The sequence below is a fragment of the Leptinotarsa decemlineata genome, unplaced genomic scaffold, assembly GCF_025532065.1.
Source record: "Leptinotarsa decemlineata unplaced genomic scaffold, Ldec_3_MD MMD2_tig00004433_RagTag_RagTag, whole genome shotgun sequence".
NCBI lineage: Eukaryota > Metazoa > Arthropoda > Insecta > Coleoptera > Chrysomelidae > Leptinotarsa > Leptinotarsa decemlineata.
In genome coordinates, this window is record NW_027412608.1 from 209,114 (window position 1) to 220,725 (window position 11,612).

The 11,612-nt window shown below is 38.3% G+C and overlaps 2 protein-coding genes across 2 annotated transcripts; both read left to right on the forward strand.

Moving 5' to 3' along the window:
- The first annotated feature begins 2,734 nt into the window (after window positions 1–2,734).
- Window positions 2,735–6,727, forward strand: LOC141484106 (uncharacterized). Its single transcript, XM_074179165.1, has 2 exons — window positions 2,735–3,296; window positions 3,355–6,727. Exons 1-2 carry the CDS (start codon window positions 2,735–2,737, stop codon window positions 6,627–6,629), a joined length of 3,837 nt encoding a protein of 1,278 aa, XP_074035266.1. The 3' UTR covers window positions 6,630–6,727.
- A 921-nt stretch (window positions 6,728–7,648) lies between these two features.
- Window positions 7,649–8,933, forward strand: LOC141484107 (uncharacterized). The gene is made up of 2 exons (XM_074179166.1): window positions 7,649–8,029; window positions 8,093–8,933. The coding sequence occupies exons 1-2, from the start codon at window positions 7,878–7,880 to the stop codon at window positions 8,391–8,393; spliced, it is 453 nt and encodes a 150-aa protein (XP_074035267.1). The 5' UTR covers window positions 7,649–7,877; the 3' UTR covers window positions 8,394–8,933.
- The last annotated feature ends 2,679 nt before the right edge of the window (window positions 8,934–11,612 follow it).

The window sequence follows — 11,612 nt, forward strand, 5'->3', positions numbered from 1 at the left end:
ATGCGAACATTCAATGGTCTCTTAGTTTCACCAATATAGGATTTTCCGCACTCACAGGGTATCCGGTAAATGCAATTCTTGGAATCGCAGTCTGCGTTTGGGGGCCTGGTTTTCGTGAGGCTGCTACGGATAGTGTTACCGGATCTGAAACAGGTTCTGATGTTGTACTTGGAACCAATTCTTCTTATCCTCTCCGATAATCCTCTGATGTAGGGAAGTGCAAGCACTGGTTGTGACGGCTTCTCTTCCTTGCGAGGCTCCTGCTGTCTTTTAGCCAAAGTCTTTTCTACCATCGCTTTGGAGTATCCATTCCGCTTAAGATCATTTTTGATGATGTCTAGTTCCTTCTCGAGACCTTCCTTTGTATTACAGTGTTTTCGGTCTGTATTTGGGCATTGTTTCCTTACTAACTTCCCCCACTTTCTGTTGTGGGTATTCTCCATGTCTTGGCGGATCTTCAAGCACGTGCTTTCAATCTTGGCGAAGATTGGTCCATGATCCTCTTCCAATGTCTCTCTTCTTATTTCTTCGAATCGTTCTGTGGCATCCTGCAGCAAAGTTGACCTCTTCCAACGGTGATAATTAACAGGACAATTAACAGGACAACTATGAAGCCACCAACGTCATCAACATGAGTTCCCGCCCGCTCACGGGAATAGAGGAAACCCTGTTGAGGAAAGGCCTGAATTTTGCCATTACGCCAACATCTGTGCCCACTTTGAAGATAATTACTGCAGTGGAATCCACCAGTTCCCTTATTGACCAGACCGAGGCAGAAGAGTTCAGATGGAAAATTAGAGAGCAGTTGGATCGAGAACCAGTTCCAACATCTAATATCAGCAAGGAAGAACGTAGAGCTCTGAACGGCCTACGTAGAGACAACAACATCAAGATCCTACCTGCAGATAAAGGAAACGCTACTGTGGTAATGGATACCGTTCTCTACGAACAGAAGATCGAAGAGGTTCTGCAGAAGGGACGATACACAAAGATCGTACGGGACCCTACTGCATCAATCGAAAGGAAGTTGTACCAGATTTTGAAAAAAACACCAAGTCTATTTTTCGGACAAGGAAAGATCATGGCTAACACTGCACCACAGTAGGCCCCCTCACTTGTATGGTCTACCCAAAATCCACAAGAAGGACGTTCCGCTTAGACCGATCATCAGCTCCAGAGATTCGGCTACTCAAACCTTGTCTAGGTTTTTACTTCCCTTAATACAACCATTACGAAGAAAAACATCGTCCTTGGACTTGGCAGAAGTTCTAGTATAGATATCCAACAAGTTGGTGAACAAAATAGAAACAAATGTTCATAATATAACTTTATAATCGATTTTCACAGATTGATAGTTTACAAAACCGCGACATATGTTTCACCATACAATGGCTTCTTCAAGGCAAAAATATACTAAATTATATCATGAACACAATTCTTGAATTTTAATTTTCTATCCATCAATTACTAGCTTACGATAAATCTAATTACAAATTAGGTGTCCCTGAAATCAGCAAATAATATTTTTAGTTTTCCAATTATTATTTTAACTATCATCTATTCACCAGATAAATAAATTTGTGTGTTAAATAAATTTTTTCTTATACTTATTGGTGAATTATCTGATACTCTCAACCCATAGAATGATATTTGTGGAATATTCCTCACACAAAATACATGTTGTGCTATGATAGTGGAGTATCTAATACACTCATCTCGAAGAATAATATTTATGGTATATTCCTTGCACAAAATATATGTTGTGCTACATTAGTGGAATATCTGATACACACTCACCTCGAAGATTAATATTTGTGGAATATTTCGTACACACCCTGGTCTGATGATATTAGTGGATCCAGGGTGCCACAAATAGTTTTTCAACATATATGTCTTATCCCGGGGAGTTAAGCGAAACAAATTAGTTTTCCATGGTTCTGATTTTTTTTAGCATCATTTCAGCTATATTTCAGAGCTGGCTCCACAAATACCTTTCATGCACGGGATCCACTAATATTATCAAACCTGTATGTGTGTGTGTGTGTGTAAGAGAATGCACGGTACAGGGTTTCATCATGTGCCTGTTTGTCTATGTACAAACATACGTCTGCATACTTCGAAGATCCTCCAAGTAATGAATGCTCCATCGGTGTGAGGGCACCAAGTTAGTAGTGGAGTGACGTCACAGCAATAACCGTTCAACGGCTAGAGAGCGACATGTTCACTCCACGACGTGTGGCAGAGTAATGCGTATTCATCGGTCTGCTCTCACCTCCCTCGATGTAGTGAAGGATGTGACGTAACGCCCCAGACTCGCCATCAATGGTGACACGCAGGCGGGCGAGGACTGTGCTAACGTCTGTCCTCTCCGAGAGCGCAACGACAATTGCTTGTTCGTATCGCTCTCGAAGCAGTGAATGATGTGACGTAACGCATCACCCTACCCTCGCTATTGATGGTGACACGCAGGCGGGCGAGGACTGTGCAAACGTCTGCCCTCTCCGAGAGCGCAACGACCACTGCTTGCTCGTGCCGGCAACTGTTATCGCATCAAATTGGGAGATGGGCTTGGCTGTGACGTCAGGCATCTCTAGTGGATGCATCGATGTGTCCTTACCTACCCTCACTCTCTACGGTGATGCGCAGGCGACGTGGATTATGGTATTTAAGAAGCGGGCGAGTGTTGGTTATGTCAGTTTCCATCGAGTGAGTTAGTGAGAACATATCATAGAAAATGTATTCTTGTGAATGTGGTAAATCTTTTACCCGTAGTGACAACCTTCGTCGTCATCAGCTCCAGAGTTGCCAAGGAGGTCCATCAGTGAAACGAGTGAGATTAGATGACGCTGCAGCACCTATGTACACATGTAATTGTTGTAATGTGATGATTCCATTGACTCAAGTGAATTCTCACAATATAACTCTACAACATAAGAATAATACATGTGTTCAATTCAGTGATGGTGTTCAAATTATAAAGAGCGCCTTCAAACGTCGGATTGCGACATACAGGGTGCAGAGTTCCATTGTTTCCACCGATTACATGTTATTCTTTAATGAAATCAGGCAGAAAGTTATAGAATTATTGGAATCGGCCATCAGGGTTCACAAAATCATCAAAGTGAATATGGAAGTATTTGGGAGTTATATTCTACAAACACAAGACCTGAAGGAAACGAAATCATTTAATTCACAGAATAGAACAGTTGATCAATCTACTGATTTGAATTCCTTATTTGATGGATTTCGAAATGGGATTATCGCTCAAACTACAGAATTCCAGGAACGCGATTCAGGTAAACATTTCTACCAAGTTTTAATTGGATGGATTAGTAATATTGTTTTGTTTTTAAGGTTGGACTTGTGAAAAAATCATGTTTCTGGAGTTGAACATTAATAAATACAGCCCGCTCAGTGGATGTTCATATGTGAAGCTGCCTGAATGTATCGAGCGTAGGAAGGCCGTGGTTAATGTCCGTAATGAAGATCAGCATTGTTTTGCATGGGCTATCACTTCAGCATTACATCCTGCAATCGATAGAACATCAGAAGTTTCATCGTATCCACATTTCAGTACAGTCATAGATGTAACAGGTATGAATTTTCCGGTAAAGTTGAAAGATATTGTGAAATTTGAAGACAAGAATGATATTTCAGTTAATGTGTACGGTTTAGAAAGTAAATTCGAGAAGGGTAAAATAATGTATGAAATAATTGGACCATTACGTTACTCTCAGAGAAGACTTAGAAGACATGTCAATTTGTTACTTATCACAGATGATTTCGGTAATAATCATTATTGTTGGATCAAAGATCTTTCAATATTAGTTTCAAGTCAATTATCGGCTCATGAACATAAGAAATATTTTTGTGATGGCTGTTTATTATATTTTTCTAATGAACAATTACTATTACGTCATAAGATAAATGATTGTAATCACTTGAGTACTACAACACCATCAACTAATTTCAAAGTCAATAAATATGGGAAAACGGTACCTGAAAATATACTAACTTTTGAAAACTTTGAGAAACAAATGAAGGTGCCATTTGTAGTGTATGCCGATTTTGAATCAGTACTGAAGCCGATTCAAACCACTAAACCAAATCCTGAATACTCGTATTCGATCAAGACATTCAAACATGAGCCTTATTCATTTGCTTATTTGATTAAATGTTCATACAATGATGATTTATCAAAATTTGTTTCGTATAGGGGTGTGGATGCAGCCCAGAAATTCGTTAGCAAAATCGAAGATGATTTGAAAAATATTTATGAAAATCATCTCAGGTTTCCTATTCCTATGGATGTACAAACTCCTGAAGAAGAGGAACAGTTTGCTTCTGCCACAAATTGTGGCATTTGTTCCAAACAATTTAATGATGGCGAAGTCAAAGTGAGGGATCATTGTCACCTCACAGGAAAAAAAAGGTCCCCTGCTGCTCATTCATCTTGTAATTTTAATTTTAAATTGCCAAATTTCATTCCTATAATTTTTCACAATCTCAGTGGATATGATTGTCATTTATTCATAAAGGAATTGTATAAAAACAAAGATAAAGTGGATGTCATCCCACAAACTAATGAGAAATATATATCTTTCACAAAACATCTCTTTACACACTCCTATACGGATAAAGATGGTAGGGTGAAGAAGAATTATTTGAAAATGAGATTCATTGATAGTTTCAGATTCATGCCTAGTTCTTTGGAGAATTTAGGTGCAAATTTAACATCTGATCAGTGTATCGAGATGCGCAAACATTTCCCACAAATTGAAAATTTCAATTTGATGAGAAAGAAAGGTGTATTTCCCTATAGTTTTGTTGATGACATCGAAAAACTGAATCATCCAAGACTTCCAACCAAAAATCAATTTTATGATAAACTCAATTGTGAACATATATCAGATAATGATTATGGGAGAGCTCAACTTGTTTGGAATTTATTCGAATGTCAGGATTTGGGTGAATACTCTGATTTATATTTAAAGTCAGATGTGTTACTATTATGTGACATTTTTGAAAACTTTAGAAATATATCTGTTGATAAATATAAATTGGATCCGGCACAATACTTCACTGCACCCGGATTATCGTGGGATGCCATGTTGAAATATACTAATATTGAATTGGAATTACTAACTGATATTGATATGGTTCACTTCTTTCAAAAAGGTATTCGTGGTGGAATAAGTCAATGTAGTGAAAGGAAACATAAAGCAAACAATACATTTTTACCGGATTATAATCCAAATGAACCATCTTCATTCATTTCATATTTGGATGCAACAAATCTATATGGTCACAGCATGTCACAACCATTACCAACAGGTGAATTTTCATGGTTAGCACCTCATGAAATTCTCAATCTTGATATAATGAATGTGGATATTAATAGTCCTTATGGATATGTATTGGAAGTGGATATACATTATCCCCAAGAACTTCATGATAAACATTCCGATTTACCATTCTTAGTTGAACGTTTGATACCTCCATATGCAAAATCGAAAGTTCCCAAATTAATTCCAAATTTAAACGACAAAAGAAAATATATTGTTCACTATAGAAACTTACAGCAAGCTGTCAATCATGGTTTGATAGTGATGAACACACATAGAGTATTGAGGTTTAAGCAATCATGTTGGATGAAGCCTTATATAGATTTGAATACTGAAATGCGTAATAGGTCTAATAACAAATCTGAAAAAGATTTCTACAAACTAATGAATAATGCAGTCTATGGAAAAACAATGGAAAACGTAGACAATAGAATTGATGTTAGACTCATTACACATTGGGAAAATATAAAAAGAACTATAGGTGCTAGTTGTCTCATATCGCGACCAAATTATAAAAAATGCTCTATTTTTACAGAAAATTTTGTTGCCATTCAATTGGCCAGAGTAAAAGTTCATTATGATAAACCACTTTATTTAGGATTTTCCATTCTAGAATTATCTAAAACAGTTATGTATGATTTTTTCTATGGATGTATCAAACAACAGTTTGGAGAAGATGCGTCCTTACTCTACACTGATACCGACTCCCTTATTCTCAAAGTAAATACAGACAATTTCTATGAATTTATCAAAAATAATATAAATAAGTTCGATACATCTAATTATAAAATAGGAAACCAATTCAATATTCCAGTGACAAAGTCAGTTCTGGGTAATTTCAAAGATGAATTCCCAAATGATCCAATAATCAGCTTTTACGGTACAGGTGCTAAAGCGTATTACGTGAAATCTGTTGATGGTGAACTGAAGAAGGCCAAAGGTGTGAAACGATCTGTTATAAAGAATGAATTGACATGTGAAGACTATGAAAAAATCATTGAAGAGGGAGGTATGATATTCAGGAAGATGAACTCGTTCAGAAGCGTATTGCATGATATTTACACTGAATTGAAAAATAAAGTCGCTTTATCGTATCATGACGACAAGAGATTCATCATTCCGAATACCACTCGAACTCTTCCATGGGGTCATAGCGATATAGAATTTTATCGAAATGATCCTAATGATAACATTCGTTGGGTGTCTGAAATCGTTCATTCTTTTTCTCAAGAGAGCGCCTTAGACCAACTAATCAATTTGTTGACTGTAGAGATGAATAATTGAATTATAATTCGAAGTATTATTGCTTATTCCTTCAAACCGGAACATTCTTATTTGTGATTATTTGTGATTATTGTATTATGTATTGTATATGTATCACTTTTACCAAGTTACTTAGATGAATAAAAAATGATAAAAATATTATTTGTTTCATTTCTATTTTCCTAACCAATTACTGTAAAGTATATAGCATAATGTAAATGAAAGAAATATCAGTTTGAAAAGAATCATCGTAGAGTGCACAATGTCTAAAACAATCGATAAGTTTGGTAGAAAAAGAAAATTGGGTGGTAATGTCATTCGAGGTCCTCCCGGGATTGGTTTTAAATTAACAAAAGATGGTCATTATGACATGCAAAGAAAAATATTGAAAAATATAAGCGAACCAATTGACAAGAGTGATTGTGTAACTGTATCATATCTTGAGGGGGAAATTAACGGAACAAAGGAGGTTATACTTCTAGCCCTACAAGCTGCAATACAATCCACAATAGGCAATATTGCTCGGGACGCCCGGCAAGCATTTGACGATAAAATTGCAGAGGCTCGGATAACTTTCACTCGTAAATTTGACAAACTTACAAGTGATGTAGACATAAAAATGTCTGACATAACAGCGTCTACAAATAAAAAATTTGATGCTATGTCAAACATAACAGGGACTACAATGAAAAAGTATGATGTACTGGAACAGAGAGTTGAAGTATTGGAGAAAAACCATAAAGAAGTTTTGGAGATAAACTATAAAGTCAGGCCATCATCATCAGGTGGACTGGGATATCCAGGACTGAACATTAATCCAAATCATAGAATAATACAACCAAAACCAAAACCAACTGATGATGTATTAATGGAACCAACATGGTGAATGTATTCCCTCGTTAGGTTAGGTTAATAGTTACGTTAGGTTAGCTGCATAGTTACGTTAGGTTAGCTGCATAGTTACGTTAGGTTAGGTGTTAGGTTAGTATTTCCTCGTTAGGTTAGGTTAAGAGTTACGTTAGGTTAGCTGCATACTTACGTTAGGTTAATAGGCGATCGCGAAGCGATCGCTTCGCGATCGTGAAGCCATCGCTCAGCAGGCCGCTTCGCGGCCTGGGGCGCTCAACATCCGCCACTTGCATCCGGGGCGCGTTTTTTGCCCCTTCTCGAAGCCCCGCCCCCTTTCCGAAGCCCCGCCCCGCCCCTCCCCGGAGCCCCGCCCCCCCGACTCCCAACATTTGCGCATGTACACCCCTACCCTCAACGCGCATGTGCGCTCCCACCATTTTCCCACCACTCACGCATCGAAGTCGATACCCTCCGGAGAGCACTCCACAACATTCAGTTCGAGAAGTCATCTCATCGAGAGCAGTCCACTCCACAACAAGGCAGTACCTTCCAACGACCAACTTGATATTTGAGTAAGTAAATTAAGAATGTTATTTTTTATATCAACTAACTTTGTATTATTTCTTCTTTTTCAGAATGGCAACCAATACACAGGAGGTGAATAATGCTGTGGCTTCTATTCTGCCGGTGTCCGCTGACCAGGAGGAGGCAGCATCTTCGGGAGCGGTGCCGGGTGACCAGGCAACCACTTCGCGTTCGCGAGTTAGGTGCAGATCTGCTAGCCCTGACTTATTCGAGGAGGAGGAGGAAGTCAGGCCTGTGAAGAAGGTTTGCCAACGACCTGCAGCGAAGGTGGTTCTATTTCTAAGTACCGAGCTACTTGCAATAGGACTAATCCTTATGCAGGTAGTTGGTCGACCGCTCCAAACAGCTTAAGGCCCTCCACACCACCCGCAGCAGTAGTGGAACAACCTAGGGCGCCTTCTCCGGAGGAGCCACCAGTTGTATTGTCCCCATCGGAGGAGGCTCCCATCGTATTCACTCCGTCGGTGGTGCCGCTTTCGCCGATGCTGGCAACACCGGTGACGAATCCTGAAGTGTTAGTGCCACAAGTGCGACAGCCTATCGGAGAGGTTAGTGAAATGTTGGACAGTTTTCTACAGAGATGTAAGGAAGCAGAACATGCTTCTCGAGCTAGTGAGGCCGCGTTGGTTAAAAGGAAGCGTGAAATGGCTGAAATTGTTAACCGACGGAGGGAAGTAGAAAAAGAAATAGCCGAACTAGATCGGAAGTATGCATCTCTGGAGAAAAAGTGTGAAGCAGATACCTCTTCCATAGAGACTTATAAAAAGTTAGTGACTTTTATAAAAACTTTCCCATAGATTAAGTGTAAGTGTAGTAAGATTAGTTTTAGGTTAGTTAGGAATATTTAATTAAGATAGTTTTAAGTTTATGTTTGTAGTTTTAGGAAATAAAAATAAAATAAAAAAAAAGAAGTGAAATTAAGGGTGTACATTGTTTTGGTTTGGTACACATTGAACAATGCGATGGTTGGAGCATTTTTCTTCACTTCGTCTTATTATTATTTCCTTTTTTTTATTTCAATTACAAGTTCTTCTATGCAAATACCTCACATCATTTTTTGTGTTCTCTAATCTATTGTAAATAATCTCTTGGGAAGAAAATATGTTTCATAATGAAATCAATAAGTATATTTCATATAATTCATATAGTATTTTCAATTTTCTCTTTCATGGAATATAGCTCATGTCATTTTTGAAATTCATTCCCACTTAATCCCCTCTCCTCCCCCACTCCCTTTCAAAAGTATAAAAGTAGGAATTATCTGTTGGAATATTCAGTTGATCAGCCACCTTCAACATGGAACCTGATTCAACTACTGAGCCGTACAGTGACCCAGCGCATCAACATCCTTACAGGGCTTCTATCCATGAAGGTTTCGTTACCTCCACGACGGCACCTCACTCGATGAATTATGATAACATAATTTATGATGATCGGATACAAGTGCTTCACGTTACTGGAACCGATCAAGCGGACCTGTCTGATGGGGATTATCCAGATCCCTATGATTGGCGGAATGATTACGAATGGGATACACAGTCCGGAAACACAGACGACGACGACAGCGATGACGATGATGACGGTGACGCTGACAATGAGTCCGATGATAGTCCTCCACCATCCCCTATCCTGATTGATGAAGTCCTGAATTCAGACGATGATATGTAATCGTTTCCTCGTTTTTCCCATCCTTTCTATTCCTTTCCTTTCCTTCCACGGAGTACACATTTTTTGGTTGGTGTACACGAGGCACTGCGAGGTTGGGGCAGTGTCTTTTTCCCTCTCTCTTATTAGTTTTTTTATAATAATCACTCAGAGTTTCTCATAATAATAATCACTTAGAATTTCAAGAAAATTGTCATTCTTATTGCTTTCGAATTTCAAACACTGAATTGTTCTACATTTACACTTCACCCCCTCCTTTTTTTTTCCAATATAAACAAAGCATCAATCCCAGTTCTATATCATTCTTCCACAATGTCGAGTGCTGATTCCACCACCGAACCGATGAGTGTACCAGAGTATTCTATGACGAGTACAGGCCCCATCCAGGTACATGGAATAGATTCAACGTTCGATCATTTCAGTACAAATTTTGCACAAATGCTGCAACGTATCTATGATCTACCTGATGATTTCCCGGCACGTATGGAAGAAGGTATGCAAGAGGAAGTAGAGGCAGAGTTAGAGATGGATGTCAATGAGTTAGACGATCTAGAGGATAACGAGCTAGATAATTATGCTAATGATGATGCCATTAGTATATCGTCTGATTCAGATGATTATGAGGATGACATCATCAGTATATCATCAGATACAGATGATGATACAATCATCATTGTTTCTAATGATGATGAGGAGCGTTAGTCCATACCATTGCATGGATTAATAAAAAAACAGCCCTTTTCAGGGCTACAATTGAAGACTGAAACAATAAAAAAAATAGCTCTTTTCAGAGCTATCATTATACTTTCAAACAGAAACAGGTTCATACCATTGTTAACATTATAGTCTCAAACAAAATGTATGTATGTAAAAGTATTCATCATTATATGCATACAATGATTGACAAAATGCCAACTTCAACTTTCATTTAAAGTAGTACTCATCATATGCATAGATATTCAATGACTATCAAATTCCAAATATCGACTTTTCAGTCAAAGTAGTAATTTATTTGTCATATAATGTATAGATATTCAAAGACTAACAAATTTCCAACTTAGACTTTTTATTAGTCAAAGTATTCATTTGTCATATAATCTATGAATACTAATACAACTAACTACTGTTTGTGTGAATAATGTAGCCCTGAAAAGGGCTGTTGTTTTTTTTTGACCAATAGGTCCAGGGTTATTCTGCCACAGGTTTCACATTATTGCATATTACGCAAGCTGATACTCTCGTGAAATTTGTAAGCGGTCTTTCACATGCCTCACACCAATATTGACCCATCTCCATCATAGAGACCGTATCGTGGATATTAACGTGTTGATACCAGCCACCGTTATTGTTCCTTATTGAATAAAATCGGAAACAGCACCAACATAACTTTTTTATGCTGCCATCAATCGTTTCGATCTGCACATGCGCATTCATCACGCAATATAAATCGGCAGGATCTTCTAAGGTATCGGTGATGTTGAGCATTCGGTGACCGATTCTCAAAGCGCTATCACCTTCAGATGAGTCTGCTACAACCCCTTCATCTTCACCTTCACCATCTACGACTAGCTCAACGACCATGTCTTCATCTTCATCGCTCTCAGCCTCAATTTCAACTTCGTTGACTTCAAGGTCAATCTCCACTTCATCGACTCCAACACCTTCTTCAACTCCAACACCTTCTTCAAGTATCACTTCCTCTAGCGGAATGTTGACATCCTCATCATCTGTCTCTTCTATCCAATTATTTGTATCAATAGCAGATATTCTGTTTAATGCAGCAACTATTTTTTGAGTATTCATCTTAACGTTTTCTCACAGTTGCAGAGTGAATGAATGAACTCTAGGTTTGCAAGTCGACTTATATAGGTAGTGATGCGACTCCCACTTGACTCGTTTAGGGTG